This window comes from Anolis sagrei, chromosome 4, assembly GCF_037176765.1.
Source record: "Anolis sagrei isolate rAnoSag1 chromosome 4, rAnoSag1.mat, whole genome shotgun sequence".
NCBI lineage: Eukaryota > Metazoa > Chordata > Lepidosauria > Squamata > Dactyloidae > Anolis > Anolis sagrei.
This window is the reverse complement of record NC_090024.1, coordinates 146598970-146626848: the sequence shown is the minus strand read 5'-3', so window position 1 is coordinate 146626848 and position 27879 is coordinate 146598970. Positions and strand designations below refer to the sequence as shown.

At 37.2% G+C, this 27879-nt stretch overlaps 1 protein-coding gene across 2 annotated transcripts in view; it reads right to left on the bottom strand.

Moving 5' to 3' along the window:
* Positions 1-1270: 1270 nt before the first annotated feature.
* Positions 1271-27879, bottom strand: part of ABCD3 (ATP binding cassette subfamily D member 3) — a 43673-nt gene continuing 17064 nt past the window's right edge. Inside the window, exons 4-23 of one of the 2 annotated variants that reach the window (XM_060773964.2) lie at positions 27767-27855; positions 26709-26778; positions 21703-21800; positions 21419-21542; positions 19624-19680; positions 18489-18631; positions 16066-16135; positions 15285-15354; positions 14757-14854; positions 14574-14665; positions 13939-14027; positions 13779-13851; positions 13289-13352; positions 12093-12170; positions 11935-12000; positions 11762-11851; positions 8268-8387; positions 6938-7042; positions 5892-5948; positions 1271-4298 (exon numbers count right to left, since the gene is read on the bottom strand). In XM_060773964.2, coding sequence (XP_060629947.2) covers positions 4221-4298; positions 5892-5948; positions 6938-7042; positions 8268-8387; positions 11762-11851; positions 11935-12000; positions 12093-12170; positions 13289-13352; positions 13779-13851; positions 13939-14027; positions 14574-14665; positions 14757-14854; positions 15285-15354; positions 16066-16135; positions 18489-18631; positions 19624-19680; positions 21419-21542; positions 21703-21800; positions 26709-26778; positions 27767-27855 — 1731 coding nt within the window. In that variant the 3' untranslated portion in view covers positions 1271-4220. Of the gene's footprint in view, positions 4299-5891; positions 5949-6937; positions 7043-8267; positions 8388-11761; positions 11852-11934; positions 12001-12092; positions 12171-13288; positions 13353-13778; positions 13852-13938; positions 14028-14573; positions 14666-14756; positions 14855-15284; positions 15355-16065; positions 16136-18488; positions 18632-19623; positions 19681-21418; positions 21543-21702; positions 21801-25423; positions 25494-26708; positions 26779-27766; positions 27856-27879 lie in introns of both variants that reach the window. The other variant, XM_060773963.2, reaches the window with a different exon arrangement.

Sequence of the window (27879 nt, the reverse complement as noted above, 5' to 3'; positions counted from 1 at the left end):
CAGGAATTCAGAGATAGGAGTCATATGCCCCCCACTTCTGTCCCTAGATTTCTTTGTACTCTGCTACCTTTCTTCAGATTCCCCTAGACCATAACATATTTAAAATTTTGGATATCTGTTGGTTTTGGGCCCCTGTCACCTGCAGTTCTTGAAAGCTGCCAGGAGCAGAAGCAAAACGTAACCACCAGAAATCTGTAATTTTATGATGTAATTTTTATTACAGATGGCAGTAAATTATTTGGTGTGGCCTTCCACAGAGAAAAAAGCAGGCTCTTACATCTGCAGCTGCCAATTAGACTTGTGCACGGATCCGTTTTAGCCATTTTCTTTTGGCTCGTTTGGCTTCTCCAGATGGGCTAAGCTGCCATGCCTTTTCATTCAAAACAGCCCACATGGCTGCCAGGCATGGCTTCTTCCCTTCTATTTGGGAGCACACGGTGCATGTTTCCTTAATCCCATTCCCCAAACCCAGGATCCCTTAAAAGGAAGAAAGAAAGGTAGCGCAGGAAGGGTGCTTCTTTAATCCCATTCCTCAAACCCAGGCCCCCTTGAAAGAAAGAAATGAAAGGGTACCAGGACTGGAAAGGGGAGCCTTGTAAGTTCCCCATTGCCACCAATTGGCTGGATCTTCCCCGATCTTTCGGCTGCCTAGCCAAAAACAGATTTTTCTATTAGCCAATTTTCGGGAGACTCCTGAAAATGGATCTGGGCACACAATGAAATACTAATACCATAAATGGATCACCCTCCAGTCGAATTGCACAAGCCTACTGCCAATCCCCTTCAACATAATTGTTCCGGGCAATCAAAAAATAGGCTATTTTAGTCACATTACTCATTGTGGAAACAGTTAATAGTTGCACCTGTGCAAATGTAATGCCTTTAACCCAGTTCCTACTCCAAATCTAATAATAATAATAAATAAAACTTTATTTATATACCGCTCCATCTCCCCGAGGGGACTCAGAGCGGTTCCCAGGTAACATCACAAAACATACAAAGTAAAAAAAAAACAGCATAACCGTAGGATATCTACTTTTTCTTTCAGCCTGAGGACTGTATAGTAAGTCAAAATCTGGCTGAAAGAAAAAGTAGATATAGAGTAGGCATTTGGTTGAAACACTTTTTGGCAACAATAACTATCCTTTTTAGAGAAGATCCCTGTTTTGCTTAGGGTTCCATCATGAGTTTCAAAATAAATATATGAAAAACACTTAATTGCACGAACACACACAGACGCACACAAAGAGGTACTGAACTCCATTGCAAATCAGATGAGTAAAAATGTTTAATTTTGTGCTTAATGTATAATTCATAGGTAATTAAAAATGATTCACTCTACTTCTTTAGTTACATGAAAATAAGTCAGTTTGTCTTTTTACCTGAAGGTAGCCTTTTAAAATATGAACAACAGACCAGTCCTAATTGATATGGCAACTATCTGTAGGGTTTTGTAAACCCTTGACACTAATTTTAAAAAGCTAGGAGATGGTTTATCTCAGATTTATTATTCCAGAGGCACTTACATAGACAAAATTTACATTTATATAGCGCCTTTCCTCCCAAAGTGCCTTATAAGCAACAAAATATTATTGTCTATAGTACAAACAATCCGATCCCTTTGAAATGGGAGCTATCCATGATCCCTGGAGGTTGCAAATACCACCAGGCCAAAATTCTGTATGCAACATGGGGATATGAATCACTCTTGCTGATTTTCCCATCATGCCAAAACTTCCAGCTTTAAGCAATCATACAAGTAGCAATCAGCATACAAGATCATAGCACAAATTCAGAGCTAAACTATGTTTCTGGATCATTTTTCAAGACAGCTAGGAAAAACGTAATCTTAAAATGCCACTTCCCTTGAATACTGCTCCAAGTAATGTGGCCTTCGAACATGCCTTCTGGGAAGGTGTTTTTGATTCACTATTGGTGGAAATATGGCTATGGGAACGTGGGATATTATCAAGGACAGGCATTTTCTGGATATCTCTTGGCTTCTTATCCACGGCTGTATTCAACAGACTAGTTCCATTGGCTACAGAAGCTAATCTGTGCTACTCGACAGGCAAAGTTAGCACAGTTTCTACTGTCGTTCTTATTAACCAGTCATGAACTGCAATGCTTTCTGCAAAAGATGCTATATAAATAAGAAGTGCATTCCAGTTAGTGACAAAAATACGTTCTTTAAAAAACTTCAAGTCTACTACTACTCGATTTTAGTGCAGACTCTTCTGAAAAAGAATACAAATATTTAAAAAGCAGCACTTTCCACTCTAAAAAAATTATAGCAGTTTCTTAAAAACACTTTGTGTCCGAGAAAGCCAGTCTCTCTAGAACAGCCACTACAGAAGAGTTAATTTAAAAGAAAAGGATTAAATAGGAAAAGAGATGTTTCTGGGAAGCACAGAAACCTTTTTTTTTTTACATCAGAGCAGCAACTAATTCTAAAATCAGTTCATTGACTCATCTATATGTATTATGCCAGCCAATCTGTGTGAGACAGCTGATTACAATCTGCTTTCGTTATATGGTCATGGTGTATTAATCCACTGTAGCATATGTTGGCTGGCACAAGCAATCTCAAGAATCAATTTTTAAAATTGCTTAAAAAACAGGTACAGAAAGATACCTGATTGCCATATTAAATATGAAAAATGTGAAGTGACAAAAAGTCCAACGTTAGTGTTACTGTTAATGTATCCTCTTATAGCTCTCTGTTGATTGCGTCTAAAAATTTCATGCCATTTATAAAAACACTTTACATAATTATTATCTTGTGAGCAGTTCATGAACAGAATTAGTTATTTGTAGATTTTATAAGAGTCCTGTCTAAAGTGAGACAATTCAGGACTGAGTGATAACTCACAAATTAAACCTATTTTGCAGCAAAAGAAAAAAAAAGACAGACCACATTTATTTGCATATGTAATACATGCCTTCATGTAGTGCATTTTTATAGTATAGGGACGAAATCATGTGCCCAGGCCTTTGTTGGGCTGAAGTGCTTTTAAGAATTATTATGGCAGCTTAGTCCAGGTTAACCAACTGTTGCTCCCGCGAGTCCCATCTGGGATACTAATTTGGCAATGATCCCATATCATCACTGGGGTGGTTATATCTGCTTCTACTTGAAAATCTACTACACTTGATCTTAGCCAAAAGGCTGAGAAGCCTTTCTTCAGATCGTATACTTGAAAATCAATACTTTTAAAACTCTCTTGCTCCATTTGGTCATTGCCAACAGGTATAAGGTTGAAAATATCTTCTGGGGTTGGTGCTTATCAGAATGGAGCAATTTTTATTAGGAGATAAATAAAATAACTTAAGTACCAAAAAAATCAGATCTGATTTTTGTTTTTGAAATCAGAATTCCTATATAGTAGTTGCCCATGGCATTTTATTTAGAATGTACATAATCAGTTTCAAACAGGGCAGACCCCTCCTAAAGTCCATCTTCTCTATTTTGAAGTGCAGACCCCTTTGCTTTTTAAAGAGTTTTTATGGTTCTTGATGGGCGGAATGGAAGAATTGAACTGAAAAAACAGTGGAAGGCTATAGAAAAGAGAACAGATGTTTAATGGTAGGAATTCATCTCTTTTGTAGTTAGGCTTGGAGCTCTCCCCTTCCCTAAAACCAGTCCAGTTGTAGGCAGTCTTACCACAACTTTGAAAGAAGGAAAATACTCACTGCCTTGTGCAATTCTGCAGCGAAAGAGACTAAAATCACCCAGAAAAGAATAATGATATTGATCACAGTTGCCACACCAGGATGTGAAACAGATAATCAAGCCTGCTGTGCTTGGCCCAGAAGAGGTAGCAGTCCTAACATTAATACGTGTTCTTCCCCAGAGGAAGTGCAAGACATCACGAAGTCAAATGAATTGACTCCAGAATGTTTACATCCCAGGATGAATCAACTTTATAGTGATTTAAGCCCAATTTAATTCAGGCAGGTTTTCTTTTTAAAAACCACAAAAATAAGGACATTCTTAGTACACAGTAATAATTAAACCAACATATACACAAATTAGTAATTTCCTACATAAATGTAAATGCACAGAGAGCATCTTTCAGACGTCCTATTACCCTACCCCTAGTAACTGAGTTAAAGAGTAAGTCAAGTAGCTTTGTTACATTACAGTGCACTCTGTCTTTCTATGCCCTGTGCTGTTATCAGTTACTGGGAGAAGCTGTAGATTGGTGGGGTGGGGGTGTTTAAGAACCAAATTCAACTGTGTCTTCAGTGATTTTCTTGAATTCGTAATTTCCTCTTCCATCCATGTGAAGATAAAACTGAGAAGAAAGAAAAATACATTATAAGCTAAGATGATTACAATATATGCCCATATTCAGCACATATTAATGAGTGAGGATTTTAAAAGGCAATCATTGACTTAATGAGGAATTTCTACACAAGAATACACACCAACTATTTCTTTTAAAAATACAGTAAAGCATTGAATTGGTTAGAGCACCATCTGGTGGTACTGACAGGGTGCTGAAGGACTAGTATAGTCCACATAATACCAGCTATGCAGTAATCTTTTTATGACCAAAACATGCAGGGGACATAGTTAAAACAATTCTGAATTTGTCACAAAATTAAAGTGAGGTATGAAATTTTGGAGTACTTTCCAATATAATGAACAGCAGTTCAAATCTGTAAAATGATATTTATTTGAACCCTACTTTTCTCTCACTAGACTTAACGTCAAGGGGAAACCTTTACCTTTACCTTTCTCTTGGGATTTTCATTTTAGCTTAGTAGTATTACTAAGTGGTGGTGGTAATACTAATATTAATACTTGTATTTGTTATCCACCTCTCCTAATGGCTTCAGGAGGAGTACAAATAAGTAAAAAGATAAAATACATGCAATCCATATATTAAATCGTGCCATTTTAAAAGCATACACAAAAACACAGGATACAAAGATCAACATACAGTGGCAATAGAATGCAAATCAAAAACTCATAATTCAAAGCTGACTGGGTTGGTCCACTGGAGACCAAAGACTAATTCTTCAATAGGGGTTACAGATTTAAATTATTTTCTATGATGTAGGTAACAATATCCCAAAGTTATGAGAACTGGATAAATACATTGACATATGTACCAACAAATGGATGTTCTTAAACAATGTTCTGACTTTCTAAATCAGTGGTTCTCAACCTGTGAGTCTCCAAGTGTTTTGGCCTACAACTCCCAGAAATACCAGCCAGTTTACTAGCTGTTAGGATTTCTGGGAGTTTAAGGCCAAAACATCTGAGGAACCACATATTGAGAAGCACTGTTCTAAATAATGAAGAATGTTGAGGCTAGCGTGTGAACAGGGATCATTTGTAGGAAGAACACAATTTTCTCAATAAAGCAATGAAACATTTGTTTCTATCCTTAGTTCAAAATGTTGTTGATAATTTATAAATCCGTTAGAATTAAGAAAGGGGGGGGGGCAGCTATGATGAAACTAAGGCTAATAATCTGCTTCTACAACATGCTGGGGGCCACATGGACTGGGACCATATACTGTATTGAAAAAGTGAATTGCCACACCTCAAGGTTTCTAGAAAATATAAGTCACACAGAAAAAGGATAACCCAGGGGATTTTGAGGTGAGTGAAAGGCTCCAAAAACAGTACTCTCCCCAAGAGGCACACTTTATTTCTTGATTTGTTATAATTGTCAAGCTGTAGTTCATGCTTAATATAATACTTCACCTTCACCTCTCTTTACTTATTATAAAACAATTAAATAACCCGACTGTTCCAGTTTGCAGAAAACTTCTATATATGCAAATACTGCAATTAAGCTACATTTCATTGTAGGAAGCAAAAGCTTCTGAATGACAGAGGTATGCATGAAATATTGAAATGGAATAAATCTTACGTCATGGTGTTTCCAAAGGGATTTTCTGTGAGATACCGTGAAGAGAGTGATACCAACCTAAAGTGAGAGAACACCATTGATTAAGCTTTCTGATGTTAACCTCCCACCAAGTCTTACCAAAATGAAAGATGCCATCCAAGGGGCGGCTTACAAGGCTTGTCCCCTTGTAAGCCGCCCTGAGTCCCTTCGGGGAGATGGTGGCGGGGATTAAAAATAAAGTTGTTGTTGCTGTTGTTATTATTATCTGGGGAAATCATGTGGCAAATCAAGGACTATATCTCTCAAGGTTTTGCTTCTTCTAAAACCAGGCATATGAAGCGGCCCTTTGCCTCAGGATTGATTTTCAGATTATAGTGTGGTATCTTTTTAGCATCTCCCTTTATAGCTAACAGTAGCTCATGGTGGCATGCAACTGGCACACTACAAAATCCATGAGGAAGGAATGTGTTAACCCTACTTCTGGTCGCCAAACCTACATATTGACCACTTCACACTTCCTATCTCAGTTACAGTTCGATTTAGAGCAAGCATGGACAAACTTTGGCCCTCCAGGTGTTTTGGACTTCAACTCCCACCATTCCTAACAGCCTACCGGCTATTAGGAATTATGGAAGTTGAAGTCCAAAACACCTGAAAAGCCGACATTTGCCCGTGCCTGATTTAGAGCCAAAAAGTCCCAGGAGAAGTGATTTTCACAAAATCGTCTTTTCAGTTGCAGCCTCCATGTTACACTCATTTCATTTCCCCACAAGGCCCTCCAACCTTCAGATGGGGAAGAGCTTTTTGGACATGCCCACAGGAGATGATAGCATGAAGGTGTCCAGCAAACCGATCTCCCCATTTCTACTCACAGATCTATCTTCCAGACAGAAGAGTTTTTGTGAGTAGAAGTAAAAAACTAGATACACGTCCAACATAAAAGATGAAGAGGAGCAATTGTTTTGTATCCACTTTGTTATATCTACATAACAATGTAGATGTACCACTACTCCTTGATTTTGCTTTCAAAATTTTAACTTAAGACAATGTAAAATAGTTGCACATACTTTCCGACAGTGGCTGTAGATATAGCCTTCTACATCAACACTAACGGCACTAGTACATTCATCCAAAATGGCAAACTGGGGTTTGTGGTAAAACAGTCTGGCCATCTGCAAAGATAAAGTAAATGCTAAACAACATGTTAAACACTGTGACAATTTTGCAATCTATATCATTTTAGAATATTAGGCTGAAATTAGCTTTTGCACATAAGGAAATTCAAATGATTGCACAAGAGGGGATGTATACAGACAGGATAGTACTGTTACACAAATCTGAATTTATCCTATTATTTATTTATCATGTCAGAAAAACCAAACAAATTTTAAAACTTGGCATTATACTAAATGTCCTTTGACCAGAAACTGGCCACTTGGAGTGCCTCTGGTGTCGCTGTAAGAAGGTCCTCCATTGTGCACGTGGCAGGGCTCAGACTGCATTGTAGTAAGTGTGGTTTGGTCTTCTCTACACCATGTCATGGACTCCAATTTGTAACCCTATTTCTTAAGGTTAGCTCTGCATCTCATGCTGTCAGTGTGCAATCTGTTTATCCTATAATCTTTATGTTTTAAACGAGGCATCAGTGTTTGAAAGTTCTAGTAAAAATGGAGTGGTACTCATGTTTAGTGTGTAAATAGGTAAATGCTGCCTGTCCAGATTGTCGTAATTTACTTGCTGCTGTGTATCTTCAAGTTGTTTCCAACTTATGGCGACCGCAAGCCAAGTGTATCACAGGGTTTTCTGGGGCTCAAGGTCACCCAGTAATTTGCCCAAAGTCACCCAGTGGTTTTCCATGGCTGAGCAGGAAATCAAATCCTAGTTTCCAGAGTTCTGGTCCAATGCTCAAAACCATGACACCACTCTGGTTCTTTACTACTCCCATCACTTCTCATGAGTGGCCAGGCTGAAGGAAAGGAAAATCCAGGAATAGCTGGTGGGACTCAAGTTCCTCATTCCTAACTTTGTGCACATAAGTTTTCCCTCTCTTCCTCTCCTCTAATTTTGCTTTCCAATTGAAAACAATCCAATGCCACTATACAGACTTATGAGAAAAGCTGTAGCTCATCATTAGAGCATATAATCCACATGTAAAAGGTTCAGTTCCTGTGACTATAAAAGTTGTTACCAGATTAAGGTTAGGGCAAAAGAGACAAATATTCTCACCCAAAAATACAACAGTTTATCATTACTTTAAAAGGTTGCAAGGAAATAGCTTTCTAATTTTTAAATTATTCTCAGGACAAGCATTTTAAAACAGTTTGCTCTTATTGAATATTGGACAGCAACTTTACTTAAGATATCCTAAAAGAGGTGCATGAAAAGGGAAACACATACTGCCATTCTCTGTTTTTCCCCTCCACTGAGAACGTCCATCCAATCCTGAACACTATCCCAGCCTCCTTCGCGTTCCAGGATCTGACCCAGTTGGACATTGTCTAAATATTCCTTTAGCACCTGGTAAAAGAAACAAACACAGATTGACTAGCTTGTACAAGTAATTCCTTTATGGCCTCTTTAAGTTTATCTAACAATGTCACCCTCAGAAGGATTTTTTAAAAGTCTAGTTTATAATGGTTCACCACATAATTACAGTGGGTGTTGACAGTGGGCGTTCTGTTCCAGGACCCTTAAATATGGAAGATCAAGCCCCATATTGTTAAATGATGGTGATGTAAACACACACTTTTCAGCAGCTCCATGCTCTTGAAGTCGACATTTAGTAATATGAGGTATGACAGTCCACAGAGGCTAAAATTACGGATCTGGAGACAAGGTTCAGAGGGCCAACTGTATAATGAGCAATACTAAACATGGAAGAACCATTGTTAGCAACGAAGCAATTACTAGCAATTATTATGGCAAGAAAGCAATATACATGAAGTTGTTATAATAATAACGCAGCTCAACACAAATCTTTGGGGGGTGTTTTGGTATTGAGGTTATTCCTGCTGTTATTTGGGGTGCTGATTCACAAAACTGCACTGGATAGACCACATCAGCTCTAGTCCCTTAGATATGGTTATCATGATTCTTTATGGGTGAACAGATGGCGACTGGTATATGGCATATGTTCTGTATATTAATAACTAGAGTTAGTAGGGGGAAACTGGAGCCATTTTCGGAATCAGCATGTCAAATATATCCAGGTACAAGTAAACATTGTAAAAGTTCTGATTTCTAACAGTTCAAGGCCAAGGAGCTATACGGCCACATTTTGCCTCTTCCCCTAAGGTAGGAAAGAGAAAGTGCTGGCCAGATTTCCTTGCTTTTATTTCTGTGAAGTTGAACTATGACTAGAGATTGGAAGACCTTGGAGGAAAAAAATGGAAAAATTGGTGAGAAAACTTTTTTCCCCATCCCATCATCCTTCCCCCCACCCTCATTTTTTTTTTTTTTTGTTTCTTGCTCCCTGCCTTTCAATATTTACCTGAGACAGGAAAAGCTACTATCACTGCAACTTCCCCTGCACTGGGATTTTCAAATCAAGGAAAGAAAATTGGGGAATTTCAAACTTTTATGTATCTTGTCTCACTTTTATAATGTAAACATGAACACAAAGGTGACATAACCAACAGTGATTGTTATGCCTTGTTGTGTGAAGTTTACTATATCCAAAATCTCTTGCCTCACAAACCTATGAAGAGGATAACATTCCATGCAAATAGGTTGGCATGATACATTTTGTCTCACTTAACTCTCATCTTATTCATGCATTCAGTGTTTAATGTCAGCTACTAAGCGCCAGCTACTAAGCTGCTTGCAGCAGCTTGAATGGCTGAGTCCACGTTAATAATAATAATAATAATAATAATAATAATAATCTTTATTTAATACCCCGCCACCATCTCCCCAATGGGGACTCGGGGCGGCTTACATGAGGCCAAGCCCAACAGCATATTACAATAAAATAAAACCAAAACACAATAACAACACAGTAAAATACATACAACACATAAGTCCAAAAAATGATAAAACAAAATCATATACAATAAAATAACAATGAGTGGACTACATGTGCAAGAAAAAATACTAAAATACTACAAATACTACAAATCAGGATGAGATAGGGATGGAGCAGATTGTTTGTGAGGGAGAAACTCATAAAGGAACGGGGTCCTAAAAGTAGACCTTCATACAGGTGGGGAAATATACTCTGGGGACAAAAAAAAGTTGAGGGGGAGCAACTGTGTATGATAGTATGGATACTCTCCAAAAGCGAATCGGAAAAGCCAAGTTTTGAGATCTCTCTTGAAAGTTTCCAAGGTGGGGGCCTTCCTAATCTCTCTGGGCAATGAGTTCCAGAATCGGGGGGCCACAGAGGAGAAGGCTCTCTCCCTTGTGCTTATAAGATGAGCTCGTGATAATGGCAAGGGCGAAAGGAGAGCCTATAAAGATATATGAAGTATATGTATTCGTGAAGCCCTTTAATTATCTATGAGGCTGCCATATCCAAGAACTAACTTGGTAACATACTCTTATCATCCATGGTATTGTTGTTACTGTCTTTGTACATTTTCAATTCTGAAATATCGTATCTCTGCTGGAGAATGAGGTCTCAGAATATACAGCATTACTTCCTCCCCACCAGCAATCCTTCATTAAAACAGATATTTTTTTCTTTTTATTTACATATTTTTTTATTTTCTCCTCACATTAGAACTGAACATAATTCTAAGAAGCATAGTTGAGAAAACAAAATTGTTTGCACTCAACTAAGTAATATTCACCAGAAAGAGAATGACAAAACATATCAACTTTTTAATTTTTTGTCTGTTTATGTTAATAAAAGATATACCAGCAAATTTGCAGATTACACCAAATTAGGAGGGATGGGTCAGAGGACAGGATTCTCTGGATCCTGTCCTTTGGATCCAGAGGACAGGATCAAAATTAAAAATGACCTTAACAGATTCGAGAGCTGGGCTACAGCTAACAAAATGTATCTCAACAAGGATAAATGTAAGATGCTACACCTAGGCAGAAAAAAATGAAATGCAAAAATAAGGAACAGCTCAACAACAGTTCACGTGAGAAAGATCTTGGAGTCTTCATGGACAGCAAGTTGAACATGAGCCAATAGTGTGATACAGCAACTAAAAAGCCAATGGGATTTTGGGCTGCATCAAAAGAAGTATGGTGTCTAGATCGAGGGAAGTCATGGTGCCTCTTTATTCTGATTTGGGTAGACCTCACCTGAAATACTGTGTCTAATTCTGGGCACCAAAGTCTAAAAGAGATAGCAACAAGCTGAAAGGTGCCCAGAGGAGGGCAACTAAAATGATCAAAGGTCTGGAGACCATGGCCTATGAGGAGCATCTTAAAAAACTGGGTATGTTTAGCCTACGGAAGAGTGGGCTGAGAGGAGACATAATAGTGTTGTATAAATATGTGAAAGGGTGTCATAATGAGGAGGGAGCAGGCTTGTTTTCTGCTGCTCTGGAAATTAGGAGTGAGAACAATGGGTGCAAATGACAGGAAATTTCATCTGAACATTAGGAAGAACATTCTGACTGTAAGAACTGTTCAGCAGTGGACCACTCAGCCATGGAATGTGGTGAAAGCTCCTCCCTTGGAGGTTGGTTGACCATCTGTTGGGGGTACTTTGATTGTGCTTTTCCTGCATGGCAGGTGGTTGGACTAAATGTCCCATGTGGTCTCTTCTAACTATTATTCTATCAACATTAAGTGAAATATTGTGTAAAGGCTTACAAGTTTGCTTCCATTTGTGATTATTGCATTCTTTTTTCCATTCAAGTTGACAGTGAATTTAGCCTTTCTAAGTCATGCAATAAAAAGTTAGCTATAAAAATTATAGAAAGACTTTTTACCTGGTCAGATATCCCTTTCCTTTTCTGTTCTTCTAGCGTATCTGGATAGATGACTTGGTCTCTGAGAGTTCCAAGAGTCATATATGGCCTCTGAAATGAAATGATAAAGAATCAAGAAATGCTGACACACTGTAAAAAGAAGGAATGCTTTATCAGGAGATTGTTTGCTTTACCTGAGGAACATAAAATAGCTTTCCTCTCTCAGGTTTTGTCAGACAGCCACCAAATAGAGGCCATAACTACAATAGGAAAAGAAAAGTCATACAGTTTAGGAATTCATTACTTTGCAGTTGTTGCTATTACAAGTGTTTTTACTCTTGCCTTTACGCACCTCACCAAGGACACGGAAGAGGGAACTCTTTCCACATCCATTTGGTCCACAAATCAGAACATTTGCACCAGATCGTACCTGGAAAAAAAGTCAAGGAAGCAAGCATTTACATCTTTGGAAAGTTTAAATTAAAGGTAGCAAGAGTACCTGCTCAGACCAGACAAGATGCTATTGATGTAACCCCCCTAATCATCACCACACACTAAAATACTTAAATCTCATATTTTGTTGCAGAATTTACACAAAACTTGACAAGCAAAATAGGCATTTTATAATATTGTTATCTCACACATTTTAAATGTCCCTAGTTCTCAGCCACACTTGGCATAGGTTGTTTTTATTGTTTTATCATGATGTTTGCTTAAGCATTCAAAATGGACACATTTATAAACAAAGGATTAGTAGAATTGTTCAGTTTTTATTATTTGTTGTTCATTTAAATCTAATTCATTATGTATTTATTTATATCCAACTTTTCTTAAAATATGGAATCTAAGGGAGATTAGAATAAAGAAGGTTGCACCTTCATAGCAGAGATCTGGAATTGTAAGAAATTACAGAAGCAATCTGACAGCATACATAAGCATATTTACTAGGAGAAACGTACGCTTTAGCTCAGTGAAATTCAGCAAAATGCTTAGTCTTGAGCAGTGAGATGTGGTAGCCTATTTGATATAAATAATCAGTTTCATTTCCTGCATTATAATTATGGTTCATCATTTTATAGTATTTAGGAGTGCTCCACATTTTAAGTAAATTTATTGATGCCAATATGGGTTTTTTGTGTGAAGAAATCAACATTTATTTATTTATTTACTTCACTTGTATACTACTTTTCTCACCCCAGCAGGGGACTCAAAGCGTGTTCCAATATAATTATGGCAAAATTTAATGCCTCACATACAGAAACCTAACATAATGACAATAACATACAATTATCAATTAAATCACTAAACACAACATCATTAAACATTAAAACGTGGAATTCAAAACATATCAATATAAACATTACAATCATACAATCCACGCAAACATTAAAATCACACATTGCTTGAGGTAAAAGTAAAATCCACTTCAGTTTTATCACCATCATCACACACTACAATTTTTACAAATGTCTCTAGATCATGCAAAGATGTATTCTGGGGATTGGACACAAAAACTTGGATCCAATCAATTTGAATGTGACAACATACCTCAAAGTTGAGATCTTTTATCAAGATATCACCGTTGGGTGTCGCCAATGGGACATGGTCAAACCTTCAATGAAAAGAAACACATTAATTGTACTTCCCACATTACTCCCACATAACGAAAAATACCTCCAAGACACATTTCTGCTGCCTATAACTGCTACTTATATCTAATTTGACATGCCACAGAAAAAATTATCCTGGTTAAAGAGATGGCAATCGCTGTGAAGATGGCAATCGCTGTGAAGCAATTATACATAGCTGCCTTCTGTCAAATTAGATCATTGGTCAATTTAGCCCAGTACTGCTGACTCCAACTAGCAGAAATTCTCCAAAGCTTCAGATGATACCGATTAAGAACAAATCTTGTCCCCCCAAAATCCTGTAACAGCTCCACCTTATCAACTCCATAGGTTGGAATCAGCTTGAAGGCATACAACAACAACAACAACAACAACAACAACAACAACAATCAAATGAAAACTTTTCTTACTTGATAATGTTATCTTTTATAACAATTCGTCCAGATCCAGGAATCAATGGGATAACTGGCTCTTGATCTACATCTGAAATTAAAAACAAACATACATAAACATTAAGTTATAAACAAGAGTGTTCATGAATTAAATATTTCCATTAAGACTGTCAGTTACCCTTGTCTTGTGTTAGCATAGTCCGCTGGTATTTGCCACTGTTTAACTCTTTCAGAACTTGCATTAATTCTGTAATTCGAGCTGTGAAACTGAAATGTAAAATTTTCATTTAAGTGACAAACATTAACAAATTACATTTACATTATACCACAGAAAATTTTAAACCATGTTTCCTGGCGCACTTAAGATCATTCAACAACCTGAGTAGTCTAGTTCAATGATCATGCCCATAAGCTAGAAATATGCAATTTCTAGAAGACAAGGAAACATATCAGACACTCACTGAACCCATCAGGGGATGGACCCCTCTTTTGCTGAATTTGCCATAATATTGGTGGAAGTAAATCTTGATCCCCCCACCACCCCAAGTCTAAACTCATTTCAGAGAAAAGGACTCACACTGAAAGGCCCATGGACCACATAAAATGATATAGCAGGCCAAATTCAGCCCATGGGCCTTGCATTTGACATATGTGCCTTAGACTCCCAGAAATAACATTATTAATCAAATTCATGAATAATCAAATCGGTCAAAGTCAAAACTTTGAATGTAGAGGGATGACTGTAATTAATAAATAGTATCAACATAAATGTTATGAAGTCAACTAGTTATATACATTATCGATCAACCTTACCCAGCCAATCGTGTCATCTCACGACCTGCTAGAACTATCCTGCCAAGAGCTTGAGACATTCTCAGCAACATCCTTCCACTTTGGTAGTAATCCTTAGAGGAACAAAACAAAGAAACACTCATAAATGAACTGATAACATGCATACTACTCAATCATAGCTACTTTCGGTAGCATATTACTTACCTCCAATAGTTCTGCATGTGAACTGTTTTGATGGCGTGGATGAGATAAATTCAAGAATGGGCGGCTAACAACCAGGTAGCCAACTACAGTGGCAAGATCTGTAAAGATTTAAAGACAACATTTCTTTCAGTGTTTTTTCTGAGTGAAAAGTAACCATGATTTTTAAAGCACACATATATCCAGTAATCAGGCAGCAATACTACACAGCTTTTCTACTCAATTTCTTACCAGTCCCACCCATTAAACTCCAATAAAGCAAACTTCAGTTACATTTAGTTCAGAAAGCCGTTTGGCTCTAAAGAAATGTCAGCAGAACTCTACTAGTTCCAGGATAATTCTCCATTCCTCTCCTCCTGATAACCCAATTCCTAGGTTCTGAGCAGACTTTCCAGAATTCTAAGGCATGTTGCATGAGAGGGGCATAAAAGTGGAATTGAGAATCCTGGCCACCCAACTTAAATTAAGCAGCTTACACATGCTCTTTCACAGATGCCTGCGACAGGGGAGAAAATAGTTGTCCACACTTACATTTGGCAATAATAGTGTCTATAAAGCCCATAGTAAACCGGAACAAGATGAAATTATGCAAGTGCTCGACCTGGTGAAATGAAAAAATGGGGAATTATGCCCATACATCCACAAAATTTAGACAAAAGAATTAGTAGCTCTTCCTGAGAAGGAGGGGATGGAAGAAATCAGGAGTATCCATTCTCCTCGGTTGAAATCTTCATTTGAAATTCTACCCTACCCTAATTCATTAATTCACCAGGTGTTTGATAACAAGTGAGAAGACAAAGGTCGGTCTAGCACACAAGCTTACATCAAGATGAAAGCCACATTACACAGTGATTTAAAAAAATACTATTCTAATTCTTTGAAAAAAGTAACTCCCCTTTGCTAACTCCTTTGGATACGAAGTCACTATGCAGTTCATCTCAGTGGCTTTCAATGGGACTTGAAATCAAATACAGGCTATAGAAAAGGAACACTCAACAGACTTGCTTGTCTGACTGTATCCTCTAGCAATATATTTTATATAGTACTTGCATCTGATGAAATACATGGTTATGCTACTTGTTTTCCCCAGTTTGATTCAAAGATGCTAAATTCTGTGGTTTCTAAACAGTAGCGATGTAGAACGGTGTACAGGGAAATAGATCTGTTCACTCTTTTTCTTTTTTAAAACTACATTGTATTAAGATGACATTTTATTTCAAAATGGCTTATTGAAAAGTCCATAAATAAACCACTATGCCCATATTTCAAATTCTGTGGAATTTAATATTTACATGTACAACTCCTTACTTACCAGTTTGCGGAAAGCTTTGTGAATTGTCTGTTTTTCCCTCTGATTTCCATTATAAAAAGCAATTTCTTCACTGTAAAAAACAAACACCTTTTAATGCACAGACAAGAATAGGAGTGGTCAGAAATCAGACATAGATTACCTGTGTTACAGAATTGGGAGGGAGACTAGAGGTGACAGAATCAAAGTTACAGCAGTAGCTACCATTCTGAACTTCAAGTAGGAGATTCAGGTTTTATCTCTTGGATAAAAAAAAAAACAACCAAAAAGAAATCTAACATCACTCCTTGTCAAATATTTAGATAAAATCACAAAGAATGAGATGAACTAGAAAAGGAACTAGAAAAGGAAGAGTTGGAAGAGACAGCATGGGCAATCTAGTCTAATAGTTCCCAATCTTTGGGCCTCCAGGTGTTTTGAACTTCAACCAGAAAACTCAGCCATCTTACCAGCTGTTGTGGGAGTTGAAGTCCAAAACACTCGGAGGCCCAAAGGTTGGGAATCACTGATCTAGCCCAACTCCCTGCCATGCAGGAAAAGCACACTCAAAATACCCGACAGATGATCATCCAGCCTCTGTTTACAAGCCTCCAAAGAAGGAGCCACTATCATACTCTGAGACAAGAGAGTTTCACTATTGAACAGCCTTTACAGTCAGGAAGTTCTTCCTAATCTTCAGGTAGAATCTCCTTTCCTGTAGCTAGATTCTGTCACATTCTATTCTCTTTTTTTAATTGCAAAGACGATTTTAAAACAGAAGGGTTCATTTTCTATCCCCTGTGACATGAAGCAGTACAATATACTGTACTTGCTCATGATACCTATTCACCACCCTTTTGTAATATTTTATAGTAAGTGGGGCAATCATATCAAAAGTAGCTAATGTTCTTTGCTCTGGAATAACCAAACACAAAGTTAAATAGCTCCTAATCAGTACACTTGTAAAAATGTCATTATATACGATTATCCATAATCCTTGATGCCAGGTTCTTAAACTGGCAACTGTCCTAACACATTAACAAAGTATTGCTGTAATCCTATAAGATCTGTTATGTTGCTGTTGTACGCTTCCAAGTCATTTCCAATCTATGGCAACCCTAAGATGAAGCTATTGCCCGGGGGGGGGGGGGGGGGAGGGGGGTGATGACAAAATTTGTTCAGGAAGTGTATGCTTTTGCCTTCCTCTGAAGCAGAGAGACTTGCTCGAGGTCACCCAGTGGGCATCCAAGGCCAAACAAGGGTCTGAAGCCTGATTTCCAGTCATAGTCCAACATTCAAACCACTATACCACACTGGTTCTCTATGTTGTGTATCTTAGAGGATATGAAATCCCTTTACTAAATTGCAAAGATACATAATGGAACACTACCATTATGTTCAATGCACATCAGGACTGATGCTTTGATGTCCCATGAATATCCGACTTGCTGCGTATCATGCACCAATGTCCATTGTGTACTTTCTTGGCTCTGTTACATATTAATATTATAGCAGCCCTCTTCTGGATACCGACTTTACACACCCATGGAATTTTATTTTCTGTATACTCAAGTCCACAGGATTCTACCCTAACTTTTTATTACAGAGGTGAACATTTAAAATAGTTATCAGCTCATAGGAGTAAAACATCTTGAAAGCTGCTAGCCTGTGCATGTAGTCTAAAGACTATGGCCATGGAATGCTGTTCAGGTCTTCCATAGGTACTATTTTTTTCAAAAATAAAAAATACAGAAAACATCTTGTTTTCCCATAATATTGCCAAGAAAGGCCAGTGATATGGTTGACATGTCAAAAACGAGGTGTTATTAGGTAGACAAATAGTTCGTCTACTTAATAACAGCAGCCTGCATCTTATTGGCGAGAGTCTGGAGACAAAACACAATACCAACAAAGGAAGAGTGGATGGAAAAGATATTGGACATCATGAATATGGACCACCTAATATATATATTAGCAAGATCACGAAACACACATATTAAAGTAACAAACTGGGCTCCTATTAAGGAATGGCTAAAAGAAAACAAAATCAAGATACTAGTATAAACAGACTAAAAAGGAAGAAGAAATGGATCAATAAAAACCTAAAGGATATATCAATAATAAACAATATAAAATATAGATATATATATATAAGGGGAGGGGAAAAAACTGGAGAATTATCGACGATGGAAAACAGGAAAAGGAATATCCTGGAAGAATCAACTTATTTCTTTTTTTTGAATACCATGATAGAGAAGAGTGGAAGTTTTCAATCTTTTGTCTCCTTTCTTTTTACCACCCCCCTTTTTTTCTTAATAATCCCTTGATTTTATAAATGCACTTTGAAAAACTTAATAAAAATCATTTTAAAAAAACGAGGTGACGGCACAAAACAAAAATAATAAATGTGGGTTTTACAAAGACAAATTTGTGTTTAACCCCAATACCTGTTCGTAATGAGCCGTGAATTGACAAATCTGTACTCTCCTTCATATTTTTGCTCCGTGATAGTCATTTTGCCAATGGGTCTTCTTAAGCGGGTGAGGAAAAAGCCTGAAAAAATCAAATAGGCCATCATGGAAGCAGGCCCCTGCAAAGGTTTAGGAAGGAAGAGTTCAAAAAGAAAATTATTAGCAACATGTAAAATAATAATGATAATGAATGCATGTGTGTGTGTTTGTGTGTGTGTGTGTACTGGATCCCAGTATGAGGAGTGTTTTTCCTAACTTTGACACTACTATTCATGCACATCAGAGCTGCTGGATGCTTTCAGAGGAAAAAAATCACATCAAAGTGATAAAACTAATAAAATATTTTTGTGTGACATTTTGACTACAATTTCTAAACTTATACAGTAGTATATAGGGTAAAATATACAAAACACACTGACACAAAGCAAGCCACAAATGTGAAAACCGAAGGCCTGAGGTAGCTTCTCTGACTTGAATTGGTCTCCAGATAAATTTTCCAGACAAATATGAAATGAATTGCTTACAAGCTATTTGGGATTGCTTCTTAGATTTACCCACAAATTGAATCTATGGATCATTCAACAGTCACACTGCCATGCAAACATGATGCTTTAAAGACTAGTTTTATTTGGCACAAGTTTCCACCAATGCTCACGTCAAATAAAACTTGGGTTAGCCTTTAAAGAGGCACATAAGTCTTTGTTCTCATTTTTCTGAATAATTATATTATTTTGTTATAATACATTATCATGACTTACTCCCTTGGAAATGATATTTCCACAAAGCTTTAAAAAGTGATGATTAATGTATCTTTCTACATATTACCGTGTACAATATGAATGTTAAGTATCAATGAATATGAAACCCAAGATAAGCACAGAAAAGCACCTAGCTTAGCACTTCATTTCGCATTATTATTCCTCACTCGTCTAGTGTCATACATTACTTTTTAAAAAATAATTAGCTTCTGACTAATTGTTTGCATATGTTAAAAATGGTTTTATAAATGTTTCTCAGAAAGCTACCAGATAAATATATTTGTACTATATATCATATATACTATTCCAGGCAACTACAGTGCATAATTTTTTTAAAAAAGATATGATTTTACCTGAGCTCCTATTGCACTTGTTAGCTTGAAGATATACAAAACAATATCCAAAAATGGCTGAAAGAGAAGATTCATTGTCAGTTTCATATTCATTCCTTCTAAGATGGTACAAATTGGCTATTACAGTTATATTTATAAAACTATTTTAAGTTGTCAACAGAAAAAAGTCTTGTCTTTTAAGCCTTTATCTGATTGCTATGGCTACTGATCACCTAAAGACAGAATAAAATGCTGTTCAACAAAATATAGTTTCCCAGATTTGTGATGAGAGAAACAAAAGAGACTACAAAGACTTTCATTGTTCCTTGGAAGACAACAAATGATAGATTACCAAAATAATGTTGCAAACTACTGACTACATCATATGAAGAATCAACTTATTTGAAAATAATTTGATTAGATGGAGGATATGCACCAGAACAAAGATAGCAAAGGTGAATTCTTTTATAACAAGGAGAGGCAACCTCTCAGCATTAGGGGACCACACTGAAATATGCAGGATTATCAAAGGTTGCCCTACTGATGGACTTGATCTCACTACATTTACTGCTAAAGGTCGGTGAAAATTTAGTGGTCTGCCGGGGGGGGGGGGGGGGGGGCAGAGCATACCATAGTGCCCTGAATGCCCACAATGCACTTTTCTTCCAAAAGAGAAGGGAATATAAGTGATGGAGGAAGACTATGATTCTGGCAGCATTGAGGGCTGGTTGGGAGAGTTGCTGGAAACTTGGTGTGGAAGTACTGCATGTTATGCAATACAGGCCTCCTCTGCTTATCCGACAGGTAAAAACCACAGCCCTGTCAAAAGATGGAAATGCTTTGGTCTCTAAGAAGTAGAATAAGTGGGTGGTGCCTTATTTGGCTGCAACCAGAAGTTTGGACCAGCTTTCAAGAAGCAAGCAAAATGTGCTGGCTTGCCATGCTGAATGAGCAAAAGGGGAGAAAAAAAAAGAAGAAAAGCGGGAAGAAAACAGGGTGCAGAAAAGGCTCTGTACAACAACACATTTGTTTCTCATGGCCTTTGAACTTGAAGAAAAAGGAAAAGTTTGGCTGTGAGAAGGGATATTTGTTTGAAGCTGCTACCTCCTCTGCCACCTCTCCGGTCACCACTTCTTCTCTGCCTCTCCTGCACCAAGGTGCGAGATAGGCAACTTGCTGGGCTTTCCTACTGCATTCCAGGTACTTCTTGCTCGAAATGCCCTCAGCAGTGGATCTCAACCTGTGGGTCCCCAAGTGTTTTGGCCTACAACTCCCAGAAGTCCCAGCAAGTTTACCAGCTGTTAGGATTTCTGGGAGTTGGAGGTCTAAACATCTGGGGACCCACAGGTTGAGAACCACTGGTCTGGAGGGTGAAGAATGGGATGTTGGGTGGAAGGGAGGGAGGAAAAGTCTTCAAGAGTTTTGCATACAAGGAGCAGCACCCTTCACCTCCTCAACCCCACTCCCTAACTCCAGAAGATGGGCAAGTCAAAATGAATACTTTGTGAAAAAAATCCCCCGCTTCCCACCCTCCAGATGAAGTCCTGATGGCACTGTTTCAAACAAGAAGTGCCTGGAATGCATTGAGGAAGCCCATCTAGTCACCTACATCATGACTAAGCATGGAGAAGAAGTAGTGGCATACTGATTGCTTCTTTAAAGCTGCTTTGAAACCTTTCCGAGTGCCAACTGTCCTTCCTAGCAACAGAGAAGAACAAGCAGACAACCACAAGGTTCCCCATATTGTACAAAATATAAACTGAATATAAGATTACGTCAAGTTGGTTGAAAAAGCATATTTTTTATTTATACTTACCTTGCTTAGGTTGGAATATAGGTCTACTACACTGTTACAAAACTTTTCTACATCTTGTGTAAGCAGCTGATCAGGATTGCCTATTCTGTTGTCTAGATTCCCCATTTTGTAGTAAGTGAAAGTCCTAAAATAGCAGAAAATTCAAATTGATATGGAACGTTCAGTTTTCAAATAAAACATATTTTGAAGATGTTAGGGATAGTTACAGGAAAGCAAACTTTAATTTACCTCACCGCTATTTTCATTCAATTTTAAACCATTAGATACAGTTTAAAATTACTTACTGAAGATACTGCTCATAAAGGTACTTGGTTAGTCGCACTCGGAAGCACAACTTAAGTTCATTTAGCCCATACTTCAAGAAGTTGTTCACCAGGGAAATCTAAGAACAAAATATAACACAAATCACGAACAGCTACAAATGAAGTCCAAAATCCAACATCTTGTTGCAACTGCTGCCCAGAAATAACCACTCCCTACCAACTGAAAACTGATTCTGAAGAGTTAACAGGGTGTATTAGTTGGGGGGAGTGAAGTAATAAAAAGACATAAACCTTTTCCCAGTTCTTCGGAAAGCAAGAATTTTATTATGCCCCCAAGTGGATTTTGGCCAAAGAATATAACATAAAATTTGCCAAACTGCGTCACTGAGAATACAAGGTTTAATGTACATAAAATCCACCACCTTTGATTAGATCAAATGGCACATATTTTGGAGTAAGCCCATCAAATCAACTGGATTCTCTTCTAAGAAAAAATACATAGAGTTTTCCTGTTAATTGATAAATCAATTAGTTAATTACATCTGCAAAAAATGAATAAAATAGTTTTAAAGTGAGTACTTAAACAAGCTTTTTAAAGCTTTAAAAACACAGTCCTAGATCCAAGCAATGATGAAACAAGGAGAACTATTAAAAATGCTGGTCTAGGAAAACAAAACAGCAAAAATGCTGCTAGAAAATAGCCATACAGCCCAGAAACCACACAACACCTCTAGATAGCAAAAGGTTCCTCATAGTGTAATGGGGAGTTGTTTAACATTATAGCATAAGAAATAAGGTAAATAAACTAGATATAAACTATAATATAGGCTGTAAAAGGTCTCCATAAATAGCTTGTGCACAGACTTGCACAAATGGAAGAGCATCTCTACCTATGGAATTACTTCTCTCATGCAGTGCTTTCTCAGGAGGTTGAAAAAAGAACAATTCCTGTAGTGGAAGAGAACTTCTCAATTTAAGACGCTGTTTGGTTGTTTTAAGACAACACATATAGATATTGTAAAATATATTTTTAGATAGCACTTGCTACCTACATTTAAAAAATTACAAAATGAAAAATTGGCACTTGCACTAGTTAGTGAATGTGACTGACCTTTTGGAGTGGACTAATCTAATCAACGAAGAACGTCAGCTTTAGTCTAGCTCCTACGGCTACAAAATGAATGCCAGTGTTCCTTTGCTCCAAAATGTGTGTGTATTTTCAGGAAATAAGATTATTGCAAGGTCTTTTTTGTTTAGAGCATATTATTGTAATGAATTAGCTTACATTTTTAAAACAAAGTTCACCTTTAAAATTTAAAGAAAGTGAATTTCACAAAAGAAATAGAAGTTATGAATAATGTGGAATGGAACTGTTTATTCTATCTTCCTGAAAGGGCTACCCAGTCAATTTCAAACTATGAATTTTAAATTTACATTTTATTACTATTTTGTCTTTGTTCTATGTTTTTAATACATCTATTTCATGGTCCTTTGTTTTTTAACAACATTGTGTCAAGTCATGAGGAAAACCAGATAACAAGTAACACTATTATTATCATTACCATCATCATTATTATTAAAATACACTTCATTTTTCAACAAAGCCTAAATATTCTGCTATTTAGATAGTTTAGCTGAGGGGAGAAAGCAACACATTACTTTTGAATTTTAAAAGGGCAGAAAGAGACAACTCAACCAAATTGGGCACCATATTTATGTTAGTAATGTAACTGCTCTACTGTAATTTATTAAGGTAATTGTTTTACCACAATTTATTAATGTAACACTGAATAATTACCAGCCAATCTCCAATGCTCCCTTTCAGGTTCATGTCCTATAATATTAGGCAGAGCTCATAGAGAAGGTGAATTGTCTAGTACCATTTAACGTAAGCTTCAGGCCTGGTTATGGATAGAGACAGCATGGATCACATTGGCCGACTGCTTTTGTTGGGAACTGAACTGGTTCTCTGGAACCAGTCCAATTCCCAGCAAAGGAATATAATGTTGACAGTCTGAATACTATCAGCCATGATACTCCTTTTGGACCTCATTCTGGGATGGGATTTGAAGGAACTGCTTTGCAGTCCCTTCATTTCTTCCTGGAAGTGAAAACCTCAATAGGTGGTGTTGGGGGATTCCTACTGGATACTCTTGCTACTGGGCTATGGAGTTCCTCAGGGCCTTGCATTGTTCCCAACACCATTTACTACTCTAAAATACATGAAATCACGATCAAAAGTTCTTGGAAGATTTGAGACCAGCCATCACCAACAGCCTGATGACATCTCTATACTTATTTTCTGTCTAAATTCATGGAAGCTGCTCTAGTTCATTGATATCACTAATGGATGGACTAGATGAAGCTAAACATACTGAAATTTCATCCAGACTAGTGTTTCTGGTTGACCAAAAGATCAATCAGAAAAATAAAAATCCAGCCTATGCTGGATTAGGTTATATTCTCGAGAGAGAGGCAAATTCTCGGTTTGAGTTTACATCTGGATTCAATCCTGAATCTGGATCCCTGGGTTTTTAAGTGACAAAGAGTACATTTGAATAGTTAAAACTAATGCATTAGCAGTGCCCATTTCTGGAGATTTTTTATATGGCTACATTATTTGCACCCCTATTTGATTACTCTAACATACTCGATATAAACGGCTGTTTTTGAAGAATGATCAGAAATACAAACTGGTCCAAAATGCTATGGTTAGACTGCTGACTGGGGCTATCAGTCAACTTCTGGGCACCATTCAAAATGCTAGTTATGACCAATAAAAGCCCTATATGACTAATCTATGATACCTTAAAAGTTTTATTTATCCCCAGGGTTTATTGTCGCTCCACATTTGTGGGTTTAAGTTTTATGGATTTGATTATTTATCAATTTGATTAATACATTCTCTTGTGGAATCTCTAGGTCCTTTGATGTGATGTTACAGTCAATTTCCACTGAAAATTGGCCAAAGAGTCACACTGAAGGGCCTAGAGATTCCTAGGGAAGTGTTCCCTCAGGTTAAAAAGTAGTGACTTTTTAGTCCCTCAGGTTAAAAAGTAGTTTTTCTATTTGCAGGGGCCCTGCACCCCTAACTCCCATGAAAGTGGAGGACTAATTATACATGAAATGTATTTATTATAGACTCTATTTTTAAAATATATATATATAGAATTGTATTACCTCTGATAAGAGGTGGAATACAAATGCCATAAAATACATATTTTACTGTCAGCTTGGCCAAGAGTTGGGACATCTGGGAGCTGAAATCCAAAACTTCTGGAAGATTAAGGTTTGGGAAACACTGGACTACATCTTTTCCATTCAGCATGGTCACTGACTATGCTGACTTGAGATGGAAGTTGCAAATCAACATCTCGAGAGAGCACTAGGCTGGATAAGTCTTTTGAGACTTTTGAAAGTGAGGGCTTCATTCTCTTCTCCTTCACTTTACCTGAATTCACTACTCTTAAATAAAATTCCAGACACACAATGAGAGTGGGATAATGCAACACAGAAGGCTAACAGAATCCTTGATTGTAAAATACTAAATCGAGGTACATTGTGCCCAGATTTTCTTTTGGGGGGGGGGGTGATTACATATTTCTTATATCCCTTTGGAATCACTCATGATCTTGAATCTGTAGGATTCCAAAACTTTTTAAAAACTTAGTTTGGATTCATCTGGAATTAACATTATCAATCACTTTTACCAAAGGGATGTCAACAAAAAAGCACCACTTACAGCAGGCATGGCAGCGATGAAGTTGAACAAGTACCTCTTGAAATCTTTTCTACTGCGGCCAATGATAGCACTGCAAACCACCACATGCAAAATGTTAATAGCATAGGAAGCAAGGCCCACCCCGCAGTTTTTCCACAAGGGCAAATAGAAAGCCATTTAAGGTGAACACAGGACAAGACATTCAACAGGGAAAGCAGGATTCTGTTGCCATCGTAGAAAAATTACAGATGTGCTCCCACATCTGTTGCCAAAGTGACAGCTGGCTTATGGAAACCCATTCACCTTCTTGCTGCTACTGTTGTAACACTAACACATCTAATTGTAGAAGTTGTTAACACTTAAGGGCTTCCATAAGTATTTTCTCTCTCTAAGGAAAGTACTACATATTACAAATACAAAAGCTGTCTTTGAACATGCTCACTGTTGTTCAGCTCAATTCCTCTGTAATTCCCAGCCAACTCCTGCATATCCTAGTATCATAATGACAGGCATTTTGCTGTCCCTTCCCTTAAAATTAGGTAATACTAGAACAGTGGTTCTCAACCTGAGGGCCCCCAGGTGTTTTGGCCTACAACTCCCAGAAATCCCAGCCAGTTTACCAGCTGTTAGGCTATCTGGGAGTTGAAGCCCAAAACATCTAGAGACCCACAGGTTGAGAACCACTGTACTAGAACAAAACAAATATCATAAGGACATCAGGACATCAGTTAAGTTAAATGTAGCAGAAGGATAGCAGAGTGTTGCAGGGGACTACCACTTTATGAAGCTGCCCCGTGCTCTTTGGAAGAAATAAAAACCATTAAGCCCAGTGGGCATAGCCATTTTGCTAAAAGGGGCTACTATGAACAAAGAAAGTTAAAATTATCAAGAGTGGTACCCAAAAATAAAAACAGGTGAGGGGTTCAGATCAGGATGAACAGATCAAATTATCATGACAGGAACTTTAAAAAAGAACATGAAAGTTGACAGGTTGGCAATAACTAGATTTAAAATGTGAAGGAGCAGAGCTAGCAACCTAAGCAAAAGGTTTTCTTTCAAAGAGACAGGAAAGCAACAGCGAAGATCACCAAAAGCATCCAGTTCAACTGTAAGAATATACATTCTGAAGCAATTAAGGTGAAAATGAAAGAGGAGTACTATAGATTGTCCAATTTAGTTGACACAGCTCAAACTAAATCTGTGAAGCCACAAACCACTGGAGATAAAAAGCAAATTGCTTCAGTTATGCATCAGTTATGAGCATAAATGTAATAGATGCATGCTAATATTTACAATATCTGTTTACCAGTGGAATGGAAACTACAAATTTAATAAAGAATTTCTTGAATAGCGACAGATCCCTGCTTACGATTGCACTGCAAGAAAAGAAATACACACAATTTAACAACTTAACTACTGTGTAGTTTCTAGTTGATAACTTTGCAGTACATACATTTTAAGAAAATCACTATAACATACAACTTCAATATCATAAGACAACTCACTTCAATATAGAACAGAATGTGTAAGACAACAAATAAAAATATACTCTAGCACACAAATTATTTTAGCCAGAATACACAAATAAAGTATGAAATTCAAAACAGAGATCCAAAACAAGGTGTTTAAAAAATTATTCTTTTAAATAAACTTTAAAAAAATGGAACTCAGAAGAAAAAAGTGCAATTTCAAAGAGTACTTATTCCTTTTATAAAGCATAAACATGCTTTCTTGTCTTTTTAAATCACAGATTAATTTGATGAATAACAAGGCTGCCCACAAGTTTTTAGAGTTTGGATTGTACAGTATGACTAGACTCCAAATAAAATTGATAAAATATAATGTATTATGTTTCGTATAGCAAATAAAATGTGACCACGAGCAGATATGTTTTTCTTTTTCATGCACTGCTTAATGGTATTATTAATCTTTCTCTTGCATCCACCTTCAATTTGTGACCATTGCATACCAATGGCTGTGCACTGAACTTAATGAGATAAAATTAGCTTCAAATTCAAGCGCTCCTGCTTTTCTTGATGTAAGGGGACTGCAAGTTTCTGCTTTGATTTTTAAATTAAAGTGTTCTACCTGACATGAACCAGGAGAACTGTGTGTAAATTACAGTAAGTGAAAATACACTAATATCTAGCTATAGTTAGAAATAGAAGTCAAAGTTCAAATGTGAATGTTTCTCCTTCAGACAGCTACACAAGAGGAGAAGACAAAGGCTTCCTGTGGCACGTGAGCTGAAACATTAACATCTTAAATATCAGTTATCTGGATGCAACCTTTCTTTCTACAGATCACAATCATTTTCTAACCCCACAGCAAATCAGTGGTGGAAAAGTCACTTCTAACACTTACCTCTCAATAACTGTTCCATTCTGAATCATCCAAATGTCACAATATGTGCGAAGTATCAACATCATGGCAATAAGTACCAAATAACCTGTCTAAAATAAGTGAAGTAAGGCGAT